Source organism: Bactrocera latifrons, unplaced genomic scaffold (assembly GCF_001853355.1).
Source record: "Bactrocera latifrons isolate USDA-ARS-PBARC rearing strain unplaced genomic scaffold, ASM185335v1 scaffold_72, whole genome shotgun sequence".
Taxonomy (NCBI): Eukaryota; Metazoa; Arthropoda; class Insecta; order Diptera; family Tephritidae; genus Bactrocera; species Bactrocera latifrons.
This window is the reverse complement of record NW_017537401.1, coordinates 378,553-400,589: the sequence shown is the minus strand read 5'-3', so window position 1 is coordinate 400,589 and position 22,037 is coordinate 378,553. Positions and strand designations below refer to the sequence as shown.

The window sequence follows — 22,037 nt, the reverse complement described above, 5'->3', positions numbered from 1 at the left end:
GAAAAAATTTTATATGTTTTAGCATAAAATTTTTTTCTAATCGATTTACAATCAGCTTAATTTAATAAAATGAAAAGAAGAAAAAAAAACAGTCTTAGGTTTTTTATATAAAATTTATTGCAATAATTAGTTGTTTTACGACAGTTCGAAAATTAGGCTGACCCTCAAAACAAGAAAGCGCACTGCAAATGCAATAACAATGCAATATTATATTGCTCATAAATGCAGTTTTACTCTTCGCCACTTCCGTTAAATTACTTAAATCAAATTACTTAAATCATCCACTTAATTAGGCACAATGCCTCAGCAGTGCGCAATGCACGCCACAAACACAGGCACAACCACAAATGAAGGCGTCATCAACCAACAAAAAAAAAAAAAAAATAAAAAATAAAAAAAATTATGAAAAATTCGCTGACATCTTCCTAAACACTCGTAAGTTATGCAAGTGTGTCTGTGAGTGTATTTATTATAAGCATTAAGTCGGCAGTAAATCGTATAATCCCCGGTATAACGGGGAACTAGTACATGTACGCTTTAACGCTTTAATGTCATAATAGAGCGCACTTAGAACCCAGTAAATAAACACTTCAACTGATGCGTGGTCGGCATATGAGCTCATGCCTTGAAATACTCTCTTTCCATAACAACAACTTGTTTTGAAACAACCGCACGCCACTTTGTCATAGTTCGAACTGCCAGTGTATTTCCACTTCAAAATGGACTACTTCCGAGTGTAATGCGACGTGTGTAAAGTTACCTACTACACACAAATATACATACATATATACATGTATGCGTCACAGTGATATCTTGTTATATTATTTAATTTATTTTATTTTTTTTTGCAAAATTTCTTGTACTTGCATATAGCTGCAGTTCGTGGCTGCCGCATCACATTCCCCTCAGCGCGTTCGCGCGTAACCCGAACGCGCCGCCTAACCGGCCGGCATTGCCGCGTTTAATTCGCTCATTGCGGCGGCTTTTGCATTGCGCGCATCGAAAATAGATTTGCGCTTGGAATGCGCTCGCCAGTTTTGCAGTAACACTCGGCCAGCGTTGAACGCGCGACGCAAACGACTCATATTGCACTCAAGTGCCCAGCAAAGTATATTGAAGTGTATTGAAGTGGAAAGGAATTTAGAAAAACTTACAGAAAAAAAGTAAAACAAAAATCTGAAAATAGTGAAAAGCGCTTAGACTTGCATTAGCTGAAAAATGTGAGTGCCGCTGCAAATTTAAAGCAGAAGTAATTGAAAATCAATTTTGAAAACGTGCAAAGCACCGTGCTCTTTTGCCTTTGGAGGCAAACGTTATTTACGGAAATAGCATCTGGAGTATTTGAGTGCACATACTTGTGGCTCTTCATTTTCGTGTGCGGCTCACTGCAACTTGCAATTTTCAAGTTGCCATTTTGTACTTTTTGYGATTTTCGGTTTAAAATACTGGATATTAGCTGAGGTAGATTGAACTTTAGACCTTCAAGCAGACTTTTTCTATTGAAAAAGGTGTTTTTCGGCAAGCAGCTGTTAAGAAAAATTTTAGATAATACATGAAGTATAGTGTTTGTGTATGTGGACGCAAATGGGAAAATTAGAGAAAATAGCATTTTTTTTTAATATAATATTCAAAATATATGTTTAAATCATTAATAACAAATTTTGTTCGAGAATAAACTTTTATTAATGTTTGAATAGCGAAACGAAATTTATTGGTAAATTGGCGCATGTTCTGAATAATATTTATAATTTCAATTTTATATTTATATAATTTTATTACATAGTATATACATTCTGTCTCTTATACACATCTAGATGTGTATAAGAGACAGGTATATACATTATTTACAATATATCAGAGCTGAAAATTTCGAAAAATTCCAATATTTACATATATAACATATGTATATAATTTCGAATTGTATTTATTATTACTCAGTTTGCCTTTTAAAGTTTTTTTTCTGGAAACCATCATCCGGTTATTTTTAGAAACTCGAAAAATGCACTTCGAATGTTTAATTGTTTTTGAACAAAAAGTACTTTGAAGAAAGTTACTGTAATAATGATTCATTGAAATTCGTGTTTCGAAGCAATTTTCGTGACTCTTAAGAAATAACCCGAATTAGAGCGCAAATTTGAACTCTACTCTTAAAATCAGTGAATACATTAAGAAAACTTTCATTTAACGCCAAAAAAATAACAATGAATCCATTTTCTGAATATAATGAGTAAAAATATTTCGCTTTTACATAAAATAGCACTTTATGGTAAAATTTCCCAAACTCTTTTCTGCGCTTAAAACCAGTCAATAAATTTTCTTCGAGTTGTAAAATAGTTGTAGGTTTTTCAAAAAAATTTTTTTTTCCAAAAAACGTACATTTACCAATTTTTTATCAAAAATTTTATTTTCCAATATTTTTTGCTCCAAATTTTTTTTCGAGTTTAGTTTTCCAAAAAATTTTTCTCCACTTAAATCAGCGTATTTATTTAAACATTTTGTTTTCCATGTAATACCGAAATAGTCATAGCATCAATTTTCTAAACAAGTTAATTAATTTTTTTTTATTTTAATAAAAAGTGGAAATTTATGATTAAATTAGTGAAATATCACTAAAGTATTTTGTCTTAAGTATTTTATAACTTTTTAAAAGATTTTTCGTAATACAATTGCTTATTTTTTAAGCCGGTTTTTCTTAAACCTTAACACTTTTCAAAGATAGTTAAATATTTAACATAAGAATTAAAGACTATTTATGCAGCGTGTATTTTTTTCAGTGCATTTTTTAGTAATAAATYTGATTCTCTGAATATAAACTTCGAGTAGTAATTGTAGGCATTCCTAAATATATTTTTTCTCATAAAGAGCCCTTTTTTCAAAAATTTCATTTTCCGAATTTTTTCACCCCAAAATTTTTTTCCTTTTTCAATTTTTTCTGAAATTTTTTTTTCAAAAGGATTTTTTTTCAAAATTTCCAAAATCGTTTCCCAAAAAGAAAAAAAATCCGAATTCCAAATTTCTTTTCCAAATATTTTTCCCACATTTTTTTCTATTTTTTTCTTTGTTTTGTAAGTTGTTTTTACTTATTATGTTTTCCAGAACAACTTTCGAAATAAATTAGTGAAAAATTCTTGGAAAAAAAATTATTATAGAATATTTTTTACAATATTTTATGCAAATATTTTCTTAGTGGCATTTTCAAGTCGTGATTTTACATTACTATTTGCAAATATTTCTAAGCTCAGCATTAAAACTAGCAAATATTTGTTATAAATATAAGCTATATATTTTTTAATTTGTCAAACAACATCTTCTCAACAGAAAAAAGTTCGAAAAAGAAAACAAAAATACTAAAAATGTACAATAATAGTTTTATTTTATTAAAATCTTTATTAATTTTTTATTTTCTTTTTATCTGCTTAACTTGCTAACTATTTATTAAATAAAATAAGATTTATTACTAAAAAAGAAAAATGATAACTATTTTAACTGCTATACTTAAGCTATTTGTGTTGCATGCCTTCATCGCTGTAAATACATATAAATGTCTCATTTCATCTCTTACAGCCGAAATCACCAGCAATTTCTAGACAAATTTTCACTTGAATTGCTTTATTGAAATCGGCTGTAAGTCTTGCATGTTCAAATTTCTCATAAATCGGCGAATGAAAATTATTTTTTCCTGCATTGAAAATTTCTAAACTCTTACCATCCATTATTTACATCTGTGTGTATATGTTCCCCATGAAGCTTACATCCCTTATGTATATATTTGAATGCCATTAAATTATTTATTTGTTTAGGCCATTGCATCCACTGAATTTATAGCATAACTTACGCTGTATGTCAGGCAAAAAAATACCAACTGCTTTATGYCTTTGTTCCTATCACACCTTGTACATATATTTTCGCCTACTTTTGGATTGCAGCAAAAGCTTTTCACATTTATTTGCTGTGAAAATTCTTCTCTCAACTGTTTCTGTTCTGTTTCATAACTATTTTACGCAAAATTTTGGGTTCATGCATAAGGAAAGATTGCAAAAAAAATAAAAACTTTAAAAAGCTATATCCTTTTGGCTCATTTTACTGTTTATCGTTTTCTTGTTCTCTACTGCATTGTTTCCATTTCTGGTTTTTATTACTTTTGTTTATTGTTTCTGCAAATCAAACTTAAATCTTAATTTGTATTAATTCACTTAAAACATTTTAACTCACACAATTAATACGAATGTTATAGGATTTAACGCACGATATCGAAGATTTACTGCAATCCCTATCGACGGTCGAAGATGGCATTGGTAATTTGCCGAGCGCTAGTTTGGATGGCATGCTGCAAGGATTGAAGGTATGTGTGAGTGTGGACAAATGCAAAGACAAGAGTCATGCAAACATATATAAATATGTATGTATATATATAAGAAAAACATATATATATACATATACATATTTGTGTATGCTCGCATATGTGTATAAATTCAACTGTAAGTAAAAGTTGCGTATACGCCGTGTACGATCTACAATGATTTACAAATATTGCTTTGCATTTGCTATTATATCTGTATGTGTATATATAAATTATAAGTTCAACAATGTCAATAAATTATAAGTCACACAATGCATACAAATCCCACCACCAACATACATATATATTATATACTAGCGCAATATACTAATTATTTAATTAATTGAATATTATGAAAAGCAGTTACAACCACAAATAATGTAGCTAACAAATACTTATGTATTCTAAGAATGAACCAAGCCCGATTAAGTGAATKCTGGCGTGTGTCGCAAAAAATTAGTAGCACAACCACATCATTCATATATCGAACATTTTATTTATTATTTATATTTTTTTATTATTTTTTAAATATTTTTTATACATTTTTTTTTTGGATGAAATGAAGAAATCATTCCTTTTCCCTGCACCCTGAAGTTTAGCATTTATAAATTGTGTTTCTATATAATTTAGAAGCGGTAGTACTAAAAACATATAAAGAAAAATATATTAGAATTACAATAAATACAGTGACTCACAAAATTTGTGATGGCATCAGTGTGATATAAAACTCCTAATTTAAGTTTTGATATTTTAAAATTTATTTAATTTTATTTATTTAAATGAAATGACTATTCAACTGATCAATTTTGTAAGTCGCTGTATTATAGTAATATACTCACTTTATGCCAATAATGAAGAAGAGGCTGTACTATTGAGACACAAATATATACAAAAATATAATTTTTTTAGAATATCAGATCAGTAATATCAGTTTTGCCAGCTTCAAAACTCCTCTTTTTAATTTTTTTTTAATAGAATAAAATTTATGAATATAAATCTTAGACTGCGATAATAGTTATAAGCCAAAAATTTTGGGTCTCGCGAGACAATAGAAAAATTTGTTGAACATTTAATTTTGTCGCCCACTCTACAAAGCTAGTAATAATAATGATTTAAATAGCGTTACTCTAGGTTGGAGCAGACGGAAATGTTTTACGAACTAATCTAAACAGCTTTACCCAAGATATTATGGGTATAAAAACAATTCGAAATCAGCGTTTTTTAAGAAGAATTTTTTAGACTTATTTGGTAGTCAGTTTTTGAGATATCCGAATGAAATTTAGTATTTAGGTGCATCTGGTTATTTTAATGATTATTTGTCGGTATCGGTCAGATCGTACAGTTATAACTTATATCTGCCATACAACCGATTATATTCAGATTTTTAAAACTTCGTAAATATTTCGCTGGCTCGAAACCAGTTTTAGACCCATAGTCTCTTAGTCAAAGTTGTTCACTTTGATCCGTAGAACATTTCCGTATATGTGAATTTATAGAAATATAATTGATTTGCTCTACTTTACATATACATTTTTTTTGTTTGATTTTTTCTGAGCTTAGCTTTGTAGCAAATCATTTGGTATTGTAGACATTTGAAGTAGTAAAAGTAGTTGGCTTACAACACATGAGTACACAGTCGTAAAAGATTATACAAATCACAAAGAAATATATCACATATACATATATATAAATTATAATAAAATATAAAATTTATGTGAAATTTAAATAGCAGTTTTGTCTCATAGTTTAAATTAAACTATTATAATGTTAATTCTACTTTTCAAGCTATCTATACTTATAGAATGGTGGATTATAATATACACACTATACTAAATAMACCACTTTTCTATAATAACAATAACTATTTCGTGCAGCTAATCCAAGAGAATCTGGAATACCAAGAAAAGGAAGCAACACGTCTACAAGAAATCGGACAAACACTACCAACAGATCCCGGCACTGAGCGTATACTCAACGAGATCAAAGACCGTATTGATCTGTTATTGCGCCGCACGCAGCAAGGCATCACAATGATAGCGGTAAATTTATAGTTTTATTTTATTATAAAGAACTTCAAGAATAAATAAAATTTTCAATTCCGTCACACAGAGCGCCATGCACGGTCAGAAGAAGCGCGAGGAGGAACTCAACGAATACCAAATGCATTTGATTGCATTGCAGGAATGGATTATGGAGGTATCGCAACAACTTAAAGACCTCGAACCGACACCCGAAGTCGCCGAGGATGAGGAACAGCTCAAATCGCAAGCCGAACGAAGTCAGCAATTGTTACGCACGCTCAAGGATAAACAACAATCACTAGAAGAGTTGGTCGAGAAGACGCGCTTACTGCAGCAACATGAAGATGTTGCACCAATGGCCTGTGATCTGATGGATCAGCTTGAGCTTATTATCACGCTGTTGCGGGAACAAATCACTGTCGCCACTACACGCATTTATACCATCGAGAAGACTATTGTGGAGCTGCGTAAAGCTAGACAGGAAGAAGAGCATCGCAAGCGCGTAGCAGCCGATGCTTTAATACAGCCACCAATCAGCGCACCACCATCCATCGAATCAAATGCTAGCACCATTGATTCAACACCTATGCCAGAGGAGGAAGTTAAACCAGTGCAAGTACAAGCGCTCGCAGTAGAAACCCAAACGTCCGAGAGTCTTGCCGCAGCACAACCTCAAGCAGTTGTCGAGACATACACAGTTGAGGCGCAAACTAGTTTCGCAGACCCAGTTGTGCCATTAGCGCCTTTTGTTGAAACCRCTGAGACTGCCATGCAGACGCAGAAGGAGCGTAAGCCTACCGAGAATATTTTAGTCACCTCAACCATACAAGCCGGTCAGGAAACTATACAGATTGATACCATACCGAATAAGGAGATACCTGAAGTGCCAGATGATGTAGAAATCGAAGCGCGTTATCACCAACAACCGCAAGGAGATGTGGATCGTGCCACCGAACTGGTATTGAAGAATGTACCGCAAGCATTCGAAACCACCTTTGTTGAACCCGACCAAACTACCACCGAAGTTGTGGTGGATGCAGATGGTACGAAACACATTATTGTAAAGAAAGTGACGCGCACACGGCAACAGGTGGTGCAGCATCAGCAAATTAGTTCAATTGCCACGGTCACGGATGCCGACGGTAATATACAAATACAATCCACCGGGCAATTGAATTTGGAAAATGTGCAAACTGCCGATACTAGAGGCGATGATCAACACGGCTATCAGACGGTGATAACGCAGCAAACACGCGGTACTGTCGTGGACGGTTCGGATCCGAATGCTGTGGTCGTTAAGGAGTTCGAAACGGAACCAACAATTGAACATATTGAACAATTGCAAACACCTGAGGGTCAAAAAACCGAAATGATTACCGTTGTTAGCGAAGGTCCAACAACCACGTCCACTTCGCAAAGCAGCATACGAGCGGTTGTGCAGCAAGTAACGCGCAAAATCATACGAAAGACCCGTAAGATTATTAAGCGCATCGTTGTAATCGATGGCGTGGAACATGTCACCGAAGAGGTGGTTGAAGAGCCAGAAGAAATCGAGGTCAGTGAAGAAGAGTTGCCGCCACAGGTGAATGTGAATATCATACGCACCGTCAATGGCAAAGTGGTGACCGAGGAAGAATTCGAACGACTGACAAAAGAACCAGGAGTGGTAATTGAAGAGGTTTCGACTGATTTGTTGGAACCGCAGTTGCCGCAGACAAGCGCACCTGTAGACGAGGCTGTGCCGTTAGTGCCAGACTCGACGCAGCCGCAACAGGTATTTGAAATTGAATCTTCTACTATAACTACTACAAAAACACAAACACAACCAACAACAACCAGTATTATAACAACAAGTACTACAGAAAGAACTACAACAACATCAACAGACCAAGCACCAGTAGAATTTGTTGATTTGTCCGCACCAAAAGTAGTTGAACAAAGAGTATTTGAAACCGTAGAAACTACTAGTACTAGCCCTGTTAATATTCCAGAGGACTTAAGTACGACACCCTATGAACAGACAATAGTAGTTGAAAAGGAAGTTTCACCAAGCGTACAAACCATCGAACCAACTAAACTCATAGAAAACATTCATGAGATTTGGCCRAAAGAACATCATTTGGTGCCAACTGATATCGATTTCTCTCATCACCGCGATGACGCAACTAAACCATTGGTTGAGACATATGATGTTAAAGCAACCACTGAGTCCCAACCAGTGGATACTGTTTGGCCAATTGATGAAGATACGGGTTATCCGGTTTCTCTGGAAGAATACAAATTCGAAAAAGTTGTAGAACCCAAGGAAAAGTCTAAAATAAGTGAACCAGAGCAAAAAACGGCAACAGTGACAACAACAACTATTACGACAGTCTCCACTGAGCAGTTATCACCTGAGAAAGTTGTCGACGTAACGGAAACCATTGARATATCAGCACCCGCTGCCTCTGATTTAGTTATGCCGGAATTGGTTCCATTTAAAGAGCCGGAGAGTATTGCAGTATTACCACCAGATGTTACCGAGCCAGTATCACATGTTTCTAAACCACAAGTATTAACATCGGTTAAAGAACCTGAAATTTCGTCAATTGAAACTCAAGAACCTACTCCCGTACCTTCTAAGCCAATAGTGTTAGAACCAGAACTACCATCCTCACAAGTCACCATTGTCAAGGACGTACCTGAAGAGACACCAACACAACCTGAAGAGAAGCTAGTCACAGATGTTGCTACAACCGCAGAAGAACCAGAAACAATTATTGTGGAAACACCTGCCAGTGAGCATGTTTCAATTACTTCTACCGAAACAGTTACTAAAACGCCACCGGARGACAGGTTTCTGCAACCGGTGCCTGCCGAAAAGTCCCAAATTGACATACGAGCTGCCACACAGCTCTTTATTTCTGGCGAAGTGTTGGCCACTGACAGTGATTCTCCACGTAAATCATTCACAGTGACTGCGCCGTCTATTGAGCAAACCGGCAGCGGTGTTCTCAAAGTTGTTATGACAACTGAGGAAGATGTTGACCCTAAACAATTGCCACCTAAAGTGAGTATGACAATTGTTGAGACCTCAACGGTGACCGAAACAGAGCGGGAGGATACTACATCGCGGGGCGATGAATTGAATCTCACACCTGCCGATGCCAAGCGAAGTCGTAAGAAAAAGAAAAGAAAGGAAGATGTCGAACCTGAATTTGAGCAAAGTGAAGACGAAGCTAAGGTTGAGAAATCTGAGGTGCCTGTGTCCAAAATTTCAGTGTCCGAAATCGACATTGAAACTCCTCGTGAAACAGGCTATGAAGCCGATGACGTATCCCTTTATGATTATGAAAATGAAGATTCTAGAAAAATGCGACATAAGCGGAAGAAGCAAAGATCAAGAATCCCTGAAGATGCAGAGTCACATGTGCCATCATCAGAAGCAACACCACGTGATATTGATACACCCAGTTTGGAATCTGAAGGTAAAGTTAGGCAAGAGGTGATTGCCGAGATTAGCCCAGAAAGTGAAGCGACCAGCATTGAAATAGATACTTCAGTAAAGGTTGTGGAGGAAGCGGTGGTATCGCCAGATTCTGATTCACTACGTGCACCTCTTATGGAGCTAGTAATTCCTACCGAGGTCATAGAAATTTCCTACGTGGAAGATGAACAGCAACAAACCACGCCACGTGAAGAACCGTCTGCACCTATCTATGAAGAACCCATCAAAGAGATCAAATCATCCCAGACATCTCCCGAACATAAGCCCAAACAAGAAGAAATATCCTTGCAGACAAGCATTGACGTTGTACCAGAAAGTCAAGAGACTGAGGCGCAGACGATCACAGTTGAAATAACGGATACTGAAATGCAAACAACACCACGTTCTGAGGAGCCAGTTACACAAATAGCTCTTGAGCCAAAACAAACTGAAGAAGAACAAGTACAAACTGAAGCACCTTATTCAGAACCTATGCCGCAAACAGAAGTACCCGCCAAGCCAGAAACCACAGAAATATCAAGCCAAACTATTGTGGTTACCACCATTGAAAAGAAACTGCAAACTACACCTAAGGAATCACCACGCTCACCTGAGGCAAGTACTCGCGATGTCGTTCAACCTTTAGTACACGAACTGGTCAAAGATTTGACTACAGATTTACCAACTGAAAAGGTTGAAAAATCTGACCAAGCTACTGGCACAGATTACACAGTTACTCATGAGACTTACGTACAAACTCTCACCCCAGAACCGGTGGATTATGTTCAACCTGCAAGCACACCCGAACCGGTAATTGAAGAATTCATAGAACCAGTGCATGTGGTTAAAGCACCTGCAGAGCAGCGTGATCAGCACACAACCACATTCGAGTTGACTCAAGTTGTAGACTCAACATCACAAACTACACCACGTGATGAACCTCAACCAGTAGAACAGCCTGTTTCTTTAGAACCCGTTACACTAACAGAAGATATTTCATCAACATTGACTTCCTTATCTGAGCCGTACAATATWGAAATTCAAACTTCAGTGGCAATACCGCCAGATACGGACAACTCAGAGATTGACCCGATTGTATATGAGCATACACAAACAATTGAACTGCCCAAACGGGATAAAAAGAAAAAGGATAAGAAAAATAAAAAGAAGAAACATACTGCTGAAGAAAAGCCAGACGAAGATGACTCTATTGTGGAGCAGTTGCCAGAGGTCAATGTGAATATCGAAATAGCAAAAGACATTGTACCTGAAGCAGGTGTGCTTGTAACTACTACTCAGCAAGTGTCAGAAGATACCGGTTTACGAACTATGGAAAAGAAGCCACAATTGGTGCAACTGCAAATCACTAAGACTACGGTTTATGAAGAATTCCCTGACTTGCCGCTACAGGTCAGCGAGCAGAGCAAGGTGAACCTTACCAGTCAGCAAGGTAGCAAACCACGTTCCAGACCTACTTCATCCGTCATGATTGAGGAAGTAAGCTCGCCAATAGAAGAAATTGTTGTGCCGCTAACTCCTGGTCCTGATAAAGATGTACCAGAAAGTGCCACTGAAAGCATTTGGTTAGCGGCAACAACAGCAGTTGGYATTGCCAAGGCGCCTAAAGATGCTTCACAGGCAATGATTATGTCTGAAAGTCTACAACACTATCCTGGATCACAAGTGAAACCAAAGGCTGTGGATGTTTGGGCTGAAACGAAGCAAGTTATCGGTGGACGCATTAGATCATTGAAAGAGTCCACACCTGAGCATAAACCACTTAGCAATGTATTGCATTTAGCCACCCTCTCCGACAAGATTACGGATATGCCTGTAGAAGTCCGTGCGCAGGAAGTCAATCAAGGCTTGCTCGATTTGGAGGTAGCTGTGAAACAAGGTGATCGCACGGTCATTGAAACTACCGTCATAACCGTTATTGAAAAAGTTTCAACCTGGCTCGAAACTGTTGAATATCGAGTGTACTTAATCAGACAAAACTCTGATGAAGGTCCTTCCGAGCAGAAGTTGGACGATTATAATCAGTTGAACGATGAACTCGGTACTATTAAGTCGAATGTCAACACACTCGAAAATCACTTGGAGAAAGCTGACCACTTGACTGGCCAAGAGGTGCAGCAGTGTGTTGATGCGCTCAAGGAGCATGTCAATGCAGTRGAAGAAGTGACCAAAGACAACCAGGCACAAGATACTAAAGAGTTGAATAAGTGGAATAATTTTGTCGTATTGATATATCGCACCACCACCATTTTGGAAGAACTTCAAGAACGTTAYGACACCATTGTGTCGCAAGACATAACACTGAATGGAAAATTGCGCAGTCTCGATGAATTGGAGGTACAGAACCGCGACGTACAAGCTAGTATCGCAGAGCTCACACAAAGTGCACGCGCATTCCAACGTAACTTCCCTGGCAAGAGGGTGCCGCACGACATCTACAATTCCTATGAAGTTTGTAAAAACATTGAAAACAACATACAGGCTGAACGCGACCGCTTAATGCAGTTGCAGTCCTTAGCCGAAGAGTATGAGCAAACTCTCAAGGAATTCACCAACATCACTGTGTTGGCCGACAAGATGGTCGAAAGTCCAATTATATCCAGCACATTGGAACAACTCAATAATGAAGTACAGAAACATCGCAAATTCTTTGTAAACCTAAGCCATTGCCGTGCCATGCTGGAGTCACTGGAAGAGAACATCGATACCGAGACGAGAGAGAAGCACGCCGAGTTGCACAAAGAACTCTATAATCGCGCGACTGTGCTTTTGGAAAAGGCGTCAGAACGTTCATCGAAATTAGTGCAAGCTGCTTCACGCTGGACGGTATTAGAGAAGGGCATGAAGGATGAACTGCAATGGTTACATGTGGCACAACAACGGGTGCCCGATTTGTCTGCTGTCACTTCTGCAGACTACGACCAATAYACTACGCTATATCAGTCCATCAGCAGCGACATCTCTAATCACTACTTGAAAATGACACAACTCTCAAATATTTCCAACAAACTGCAAGATCTTGTGCAGGCGCCCAACCTAGTCGAAGAGACAAATGAAGCGCTCATTGTACTGCTGAAATTGCGTGAAGAAGTCTCCCTGTACCTGCATCGTCTGCTCGTCTTCAAAGAGATTTGGGCACAGTATGAAAATCAAACCGATAAAATGGAGACTTTCGTGCGCGAAGCTGAGAAGGAATTGCGCAACATACATATACCCGAAGATCCACTAGAGCAGCCAATTGAACATATGCGTCAGTTCTGGGAGATGAAGGCACACTTTGAAATGCACAATAACATACGCAATCTAGCGGGTCATAGTTTCGAAAAAGCGCTGCAAGTCATACCGCTCGCCGACGAAATGCTACAGCGGCAATTCCATGCACAACTCGAAGATCGTTGCCAAAACATAGCCGCCTCTATTGAGCGTATACAGAATAATATTGTGAATAGCCTGGCCTCGCAAGACGTGCCACCCGAAGAGAAACTGAAATTGGTCGAACGTGAGTTGCAAGAAATCTATCTGACAATGACCAGCATTAAGGGTGTAATCAAGAATGAGGAAGAGCTCTGCCTCTACATTGAGCGCATACAAGTACTGCGTACGCGTGTTGGCTTCATTGGCAATGAATTGGGGCGCATCGGGCTGCAAGAACCATCCGTCGAACCGGAAAAGGTGGGCGAACTCTTTGCACTCTCGCATAAGATCAACACACAAATTGCCGAAGAACTTGAAGGCGCCTCCGTGCTGCGCGAACAATTGCGTGCCATACAAGAGGGCATACAAAATCTGCGCAAACATCAAACAAAACTCTCGGTCATATTGGACGAATGCGAAAGCGCTGAGAAACTGAGTAGCGAAGCTATTGAAAAGGCGGTAATCGATTGTCAAGCAGTTGGTGAAGATCTYATCGGTAATTGGCAAGAAATCATGCGTATACGACAAATGTTGCATACGTTGCCAATGCGGTTGAAGATGTCGGTGTCGCCTGTGAAATTGGAGCGTGACATCTCGCAGCTACAAGACGATCACGCMTTCTTAGAGAGCAAATGCACGAACATACTGGCAATACTGAGAAATCGCTTAGCGCTTTGGTTACGCTATGAGCGTCAGCTGGAGTTGGTGCACGATTCCGTGCAGGAGACTGACTTTATGATGGAATTGCTCAAGGTGCACGGGCAGGTCGACTATGAGCGGCTGCGCAAGGCCACTGAACGACTAGAGGTAAGTGCCAATTATCTATCAAGTTGTAGGCGTGTAAAATCGTATGTGCTTAAAAAAGGGTGCTGTTACACGGTGTTGGAAGGAATAATGAGCAGCGGTATTTAGTAATTTATTAAAATGTATTATTTGCTGTCTGTACGAGCGTGCAACTTTGAGGTATAAATTTCTGAAGCTTTACGAAGTGCCAAAACATTTCTATTTTTTAAACTTTCTAAACGAATTCATGCTTCCACGTCACAAAACTATTTCGTCAACTACTCCTCAAACCCTTTAAATGCTCTTAAASGCAAGTGCGCGCCATCATCAAAGTTGACTTTAGCCAATTACAAGTATTCCGCCGCAGTTTCACAATACTTCCGTTAAAAAAGAAATAATGCGCGTATAAATAGGTGGCAGAAGTCAACTTTTTACATACCAAATTCGATTGGCTTGCGTTATTTTTAAGGCACACAAGACAATTGTGAATATAATTAGCCATGTCCGAAATAGTAAATGAAGTGAAAATGAATTGTTTTAACTACTTGCAAGGTGCCGGCGCGAAGTGTTTGTCCGTTATTCACACGCGCGCTTTGTAAAGTGTAGCAGTGCGCCKAAATGATGAGCCGTGTGTACGTATGTTTGTATGCGCACATGTATGCTTGCACGTGCATATGTGTGCGCGTATGTTCAAAGAATTTGGGTCCCCCATTAGAAGCGCTTTAGAGAGTGAAGTTGTGGTGTGCCGGAGTCGCCCAGTGGGTTAAGCAAAGTGGCAGTCACAAGGCGCTCTTATGTTTCTTGTGTTTTCAGTTGTATTTGTTTTTATACTTCACTTCTTTACTTTTCAATAGTTTTTTTTGCCATTTGCTTTGGTTTTTGTATTACTTTTTTTCAGTGACTCTTTTGTGTTGATTACTTTTTAGTACGTGTTAAGCTTTTGACGCGAACGGGTGCGCAAACGACGGCGTTTGCTACGCGCGGATCAATAGTTGGAATTATAAATGTGTTTTTTGTTAATGCCAAGGAGCATATATTTGAATTCTCAACCGGCAGAAAGAAAAATAAAATTATTCCGTAAAATAATCTAAGCTTAMAATTTTTAAAGCATGTTTATTTGAGCAAGTGTTTTCGCCCGCCAGCTGTGTACTAAGTAATAAGTAAGGGTTTAGCTAAAATGCATATCTCCATAATATAAATGTATAATATAAATACATATACATATATAATATCTCAATTGTGTTTACCTGTGTTTTAAGACACGTTCTCAATTTGTTTTTGTTTTTCTAACCTTTTCATTCAAAAGGGTCTTGCTGGTGATTTACAAAATCGTGAAACACTCTTGGAGGATTTAAAAACCTCGGCTAAGCCTCTTATCGAAACATGCGATGTKCAAATTGTCGAACAGATCGAGTCGGCTGTGCAGGATGCGGTTGTAGCTTGGAATGATACGTCGGATAATTTGCTGCAACTGTGCACGCGTTATCAGCGCGCTGTCGAGCTTTGGGAGAAATATCGCAACGCTTCGGCGGCCATACGTAATTACGTTGAACAGCAAATGGATACGGTGCAGAATTTGAAACAGCCGCGGGAGACGCTGCAAAGTGCTAAGGTAATTAATTAAATTAAAATGTATTTATTTTTATTTTTTTTTTATGAAATAACGTAATAATTCATAAAAATATGAAGGTAGGGTAAAGCAAAAAATTTTTCATACACAAAAATATGTAGGAAAATTGTTATATCAGGTGAAGATAGCATTTTATTTTTATTTTTTTTATGAAAAGAGAAGGAATTTGTAGTAAAAAATAAGATAAGCAATTTTTATTAAGAAAAAGGTTAAATTATTTTTTTATTTTTTTGCATTTCTTATCAAATAAATTTTATTTTATTTTAAAAAGTTAAGCAATTTGTATCAAAAAATAAAATAAATATTTTTTTATTTAAAAACAGTTATCTATTTTCGAGAACAGTTTTTTGAATTTTGTTTTGTTTTTATAGAAACACTTTTTATTAAATAATATATTTTTATTATTAAAAAAGAATCAATTTTTATCAGAAAATAAAATTTTTTTATTTTATTAATAAAGAATTTTTTAGTTTTTTTGTTATTAAAAAATAAACAATTTTTATAAAATAATATAGTTAAATTAGTTGAGGCTAACAATTTAATTCCATTTTTTAAATAATTTTTTATTTTTTTAATTACAAAATTTAGTTTTTGTTTTTAAATAAAGTCTGTGCACTGCTGATGTTCGTAGTTTTTTTTCGCTGCAAAACTAAACTTTCTCTGTTCGCTTTCTCTAAACATTAGCATATGCTGATTATGTTGAAAAAATCGTGAAAATGTTGAAAAACTTAAATTTATGATAGAGTGAGTGTTCCRATACCTGTCATTTTGACAAATTAGCASCTTTTTGGGAAGTAAATAGCGCGTGCCAAATTTCAGCCCGATATCTTTAATCCTATTCTAGTTACTATTGCTACAAAAAATATTTGAACGCTTCCGATAACCAACTGTCAATTTAAACGCCTAGCATTATTTCAAAATGATAATGATAATAAAATGTAATCAGTTAGGTAATACACTGAAAAAATGTAACGCATATTGATCTTGTTTTTTTGTTTTGTTTTTATTTCTTTACTATTTTTTTTTATTTGCTATTATTGGGAACGTGTAAGAGTATTATAACTAAGCTGCTTTCGGCTAGATGAGTCGCATTGTTTTAAGTAAAAAATTAAAATTTAAGCCTACTATAAAAGTAACTGACCGCTACTATGTGTGCCCAATTTTGTCTCAATTAATTTATGCTCTTTTTTAATTAGGCTTTTGTTGTTGTGCGCCAAAGGGCATAATTGATTGCTGGAACATATAGCACTTAATTACACCGTGCTTATACGTTTATATAAATTAGTCGACCAATTAGCTAATATTACTAGGAAAGTGACCTGAGTTTATGTAGTCGTTGTTCGAAATTTATTTTATAAATAGGCCTTTGGTCATTTCGGTACTGATTGAGGGCGTAAATTTTCAGTGCATTTTACAAATCATTTCTGGTATTAAGATCAACGGTTCAAGTTTGTTGATTATATTAAACTCTGACGAACAAATGAGAAATGAGCTCATTAAAAGGAAAATGTTGAAGATTATGATTAAGGCACACACATATTTTTTTCTTTAATTAGAGAAAATATTCTGTATTAAGGCTGTGAATAAAGAGCAATAACGGTTTAGAAATGAAGAGCTTTTTGACACTTTTTATGTGTGTATATTAGGGTGGGGAAAAAGAAAACAAATATCTTTTGTAAGAGACAAATTATATAGCTTCAATGTTCTATACTACAAAATAATTCTGGTTTTTGATGATTCTTTTTTATTGAGTCATACAATTTATTAGAAAAAAAGTTTGCTTTAAACTAATCAAACTTCAACGATGATTAGATGATTAGATTTGTGAAAAAACATTTTTACAAAATCCGTGAAACGAAATATTGTTTCAAATAGTAGGAAGCGAGATAAGAATTTTTCTAACTGATAATAAGAAAAAATATAAAACTGTAAGGTTTAAGATCTCTCCGTTACAATTAAGAGCTCATGCTTGGTGAGACTTTCTTAGAGGTGTATAAGAACCTATTTTTCTATATAGTTGTTTATATATAATTTCATATATTATTATGTGAATAAGTAGCTCAATTATGTATATATTGATCTGTAAAATATCGTACGAAAATTAATGCCAACCTTTTTGGCACGAAAATATGTTTCCGATTTCTTACGTGGCTCAACTGACCAAATTTTATTAGCTTYTTCATTGAAGTCACTTTGCAGAGTTGCATTTTTATTGCTTACAAGCGTGGTAAGCAAGTGAAATGGTCTGATTAATACTTCATTGTGGACAGAAAGAAAATAAAAATGTTTGCATATTTCAAGCTTATCARCTATTATTTTAGTCAGCTGTAAGTAAATATGTGTGTTTGTATTTAAATGAGTTTGAAAAGAATTTTAATACGAGTATATATAAAATCATATAATTCTGCGTAAACAAGGCAAGAGTTAATGTTCTTTCGAATACCACATTGAGCTTATCGCATAATTAGTTATTTTTTTAATTTTGTTTTTATAAAAAGTAAAAGTGATGGATGCCAATGTTTGCTGTAGCAATWAAAAACATAAATTTATAAAATAATATAATAAGAAATGAGCACAGTGAGGCTATGATACCCCTATATGCTATATGCATCCGATCAGAACAATTTCTTCCGTGGTTATAGAGTTTTTTTTAGGCAATAACTCGTTTAAAATTTTGTGAAAACATCTCTTCAAATCATCTTTCAGTTTGTATAGCAACTATATGCTATATTTGTCCGATCCGAACAATTTYCAGTGAYTTAATGTTTGACTTCGAGAATAATMAATTTCGTGCAGATATTTCCTTAAATGAAAAASTTTTCCATACTAGCACTRGTTTCCTTTCGTTTAGTATTAATATAACCTCTTAAGGGTATAATAAAAATATTAAACAATAACATTTTTGGTACGTTTGCTCGAAGTAATTCCACGTGCTACTTGATATGCTTCYTTATCACCAAAATTTGACGCAAGTTATGCTGCGGCCTAAAAATATATACACACCAACATAATCTTACGTTTCTGCGCTTGAAATATGCTGACAAATTAGCTGTAATCTGACGGTTGACTATGTGGGAATTTTACAAAGCCCAACTCAATGTCGTAAAAAGCGATAAGCTGGYTTATTGATATACATACATAACTAAATAGTTGTTGCTTTATGTATGCTGGCGGAAACTTATATGCTTTGAGGAAGCAATACTATACTACATATCTACATAAGATCTTTTTTGTATCATATTTCACAAGTATGAGATCATTATGATATCATAATAACATAAATTGTACATACTTACTAGTTAAAATAAGAACAACGCAACATCAATCAGTTTATTTTCCCGTCAAATGTATGCGCAGCCGTATACTTACACTTTTAGCTGGATTTTGGGATAATTTTGGATACTTGTGTCACTTCTATGTTGTTATGTTGTCACAAGACGCTTTCAGCTTACCAGTATTAGTTCGTGTAAGCTTGTATATCCATCACCATATGTCACCGAATAACAGTTAACAAATTGAATATTATTTTTCAAATATACAATACAATTTTTGATATTTCAGTGGTTTTTAATTAGTTAGACACATATTTTATTATTTTATTATTATCATGCAATATCATGGCAAATATTCTGAGTATGTTGCTTGGAAAAATCATTGCAGTGTTCAGTATGTGCACGGAATTCGTGTGAACTRGACATAATATTATAATCAATAATTGAAATAAGAATTGTTAGTCAAATATAAAGACTAAAGTTAACACTACATGTGTGTTTGTGCATATATACATATTATGTACACATATAAACTTATTATATACAAACATATATTATATTTTAAATTCATACATACATATATGCTAGGGTGTTTAAACAAACGCAAGTATTTTTTTTTTTTTTGCATTTACTTTTCTCTGAAAAGTAGGTTCTTAAACATCTCTAAGAAAGTTGCTCCAAACATGAGCTGGTGATCGTATTGGGAAGGTCCTTCGCCACACAGTTTTTTTATTTTTATTTTTCTTATTATCAGTTAGAATAATTCCAAACTCGATTCCAACGGCTTGAAAAATATTTCGTTTCAGAAATTTTCTAGGAAATTCATTTAATACAATACGATAAGGTTACTTACGATTTTTTTTTGTCAACCTAAGAGAACATTTTTTCCTACATGCTCGCTCATATATGCATTTTTGTGTAAAATTCTAGTGACACGCAATCAATAATGTGTCTTTTATTGATTATCTGTGTGCCGCAACACAGGTCACTCATACGCACGGTTGACCATTTTTCTGGTTATTGCATTTCCGTATACAATGTGTTGTATGTATGCAGAGTAAAAATTTAGTGACACATTTATTTACTGCACATGTTTACTCTTATATATATACAACAACAACAATCAGTTACATTGTAGATACATATATACATAGATATGTGTATGTGTGTGTGTATAGCTAGTGGAAGTAAACGGAAAAGTCAATGTACGCGCGTAGTGGCCATTAGAGGCACGTAAATGAAAGGCAACGGTAGTGGCACAAATTTAGAAGTTGGCAGCATAAATTAAAGAAGCGGTCGCCGAAGAGCTACATATAGAGACATATTAGCAAATATGTATATGCATACATTCTATTATACATATACCGGTGTTAGGGTATTGTAATAGGAAATAGAAATATGCGTTAGTTAAAGTCGCTGCATGCTTGGAAGCATTATAAATGAAAAGTGACTTGTGCGCTAAATATTTTATTTTTTAAGACACAAAAGTAAAGCGGCGATATTTAAAAGCAATGCAGATGCATATAATATATGTATATGCATTTGGATATTTTGTAAATTATTTTTAATTTTAACATTAACACAATATTTTGCGTTCGCTATTCCCACACAGATCTGCCAGGATAATTTAAACTCACAAACGGATCGTTTGTCGGAGCTGCGCGATATCGTTACGAAAATAGCCGCCGATATTGGTTTGGATGCCTCCGGACTCATGCAAGGCGAATTGGATGCGTTAGGCCAACGTTTGCAAGACTGCAAGGAGGCCATTACCACATTGGCCAATGTGGCCGAAGCCAAGGATAAAGAACGCAAGGCCATCGACGAGAATGTACAGCAAACGAAAGCGTACTTGAACAATGTACAGAAGGTGAGTTGCAATGACTTTTCCAACAATATAACTCACTCTTTATATGAAACTATGTACACATATATACGCCTAAACATACAAACATACATGTGTATATATAAATCATACTTATATATGTACAACTCACCGCTGAAATCTGTTTGTAATTGCAACTACGCAAGCACTCAATCACAGTATACTAGTTCCCATGCCAAAGCGCGTCTCTCACCGTTGGCGCCAAATGTCCAAAAATTCGAACTTGTTTGTGTGTGCGTATGTTTATATACCACAGCGTCAGTTTCAAGTTCATTAAATCCTTAATAGAATTAAATACTTTAGATAATACTTGTAGATATCATAAATCTCCAGTGTTGCATCTTCCATGTTTTTGTTGCAGATTGATTTCATTAATTTATTAGTAGGTTTCAACACGAATGCCGCACACACCCATATCGTGTACAATTACGCCTACATGCATATATGAATAAGCAAACATGTATTTTTATTAGTATGTACTGTAGTACTGCTGATTTTAGTGGTTTTAAGTGTATGCGACACTGTGTGAAAAATAGGCCGGCATTTTCTAAAATGGCAGTTTATGGGTTTTGTCTGGCAGCAACACATATTTACAAGCCAACGTAAGTTTTTTGTGGTTGTATTTGTTTTAAACAGAGTTGTGGCATATGCAAAGTACGTAGTTTATCAAAATATATTGGTAAATTTTTTTGAGTACTTTAACTAAAACTGTTTTAGTACTAAAAATCGGCTGTGCTAAATTGTGTTTTTATTGTTAAAATTACTTACAACTTTGTTACAACAAATAAAATTATACGAAAAAAAACTTGTTCTAGAAAATTTAGTACAAATTTAGTACAACCACAGCAGATATTAGATATTTTTTTCAAAATTCGTTGCAAATTTCTTTTAGTATTTTAGAAGAAAAGTTTTTAATATCAAAAATCGGTTGAACTAAACTGTTTTTCAACAATTTTCAATATTCTCGCAATTCTCTTACAAAAACAAAACCAAAAAAAAAAAAAGTTTAGTAAAACATTTAGTGCATCTACACGACATCTAGAATTTTTTAGTTTCAAAAATCCTTTGGAAAATTCATTGTAGTACTCTAACTAAAAATATTTTAGTACTAAAAATCGGATGTACTACATTTATTTTGAAGGAATAATTGCTTACAACTCTCTGAGAGCAAACAAGTTATGAAAAAAGTTTGTCCTAAAAAAGTTAGTA

General features: G+C 35.4%; 1 protein-coding gene across 5 annotated transcripts in view; it reads left to right on the top strand.

Annotated features, from left to right (window-relative positions):
• Nucleotides 1-22,037, top strand: part of LOC108976048 (nesprin-1) — a 197,289-nt gene that overhangs the window by 162,304 nt on the left and 12,948 nt on the right. For 4 of the 5 annotated variants that reach the window (XM_018944953.1, XM_018944951.1, XM_018944950.1 and 1 more), the window contains 4 exons: nt 6,214-6,378; nt 6,449-14,065; nt 15,348-15,653; nt 20,556-20,813. In XM_018944953.1, the coding sequence (XP_018800498.1) occupies nt 6,214-6,378; nt 6,449-14,065; nt 15,348-15,653; nt 20,556-20,813 (8,346 nt within the window). Of the gene's footprint in view, nt 1-4,234; nt 4,343-6,213; nt 6,379-6,448; nt 14,066-15,347; nt 15,654-20,555; nt 20,814-22,037 lie in introns of all 5 variants that reach the window. The other variant, XM_018944955.1, reaches the window with a different exon arrangement.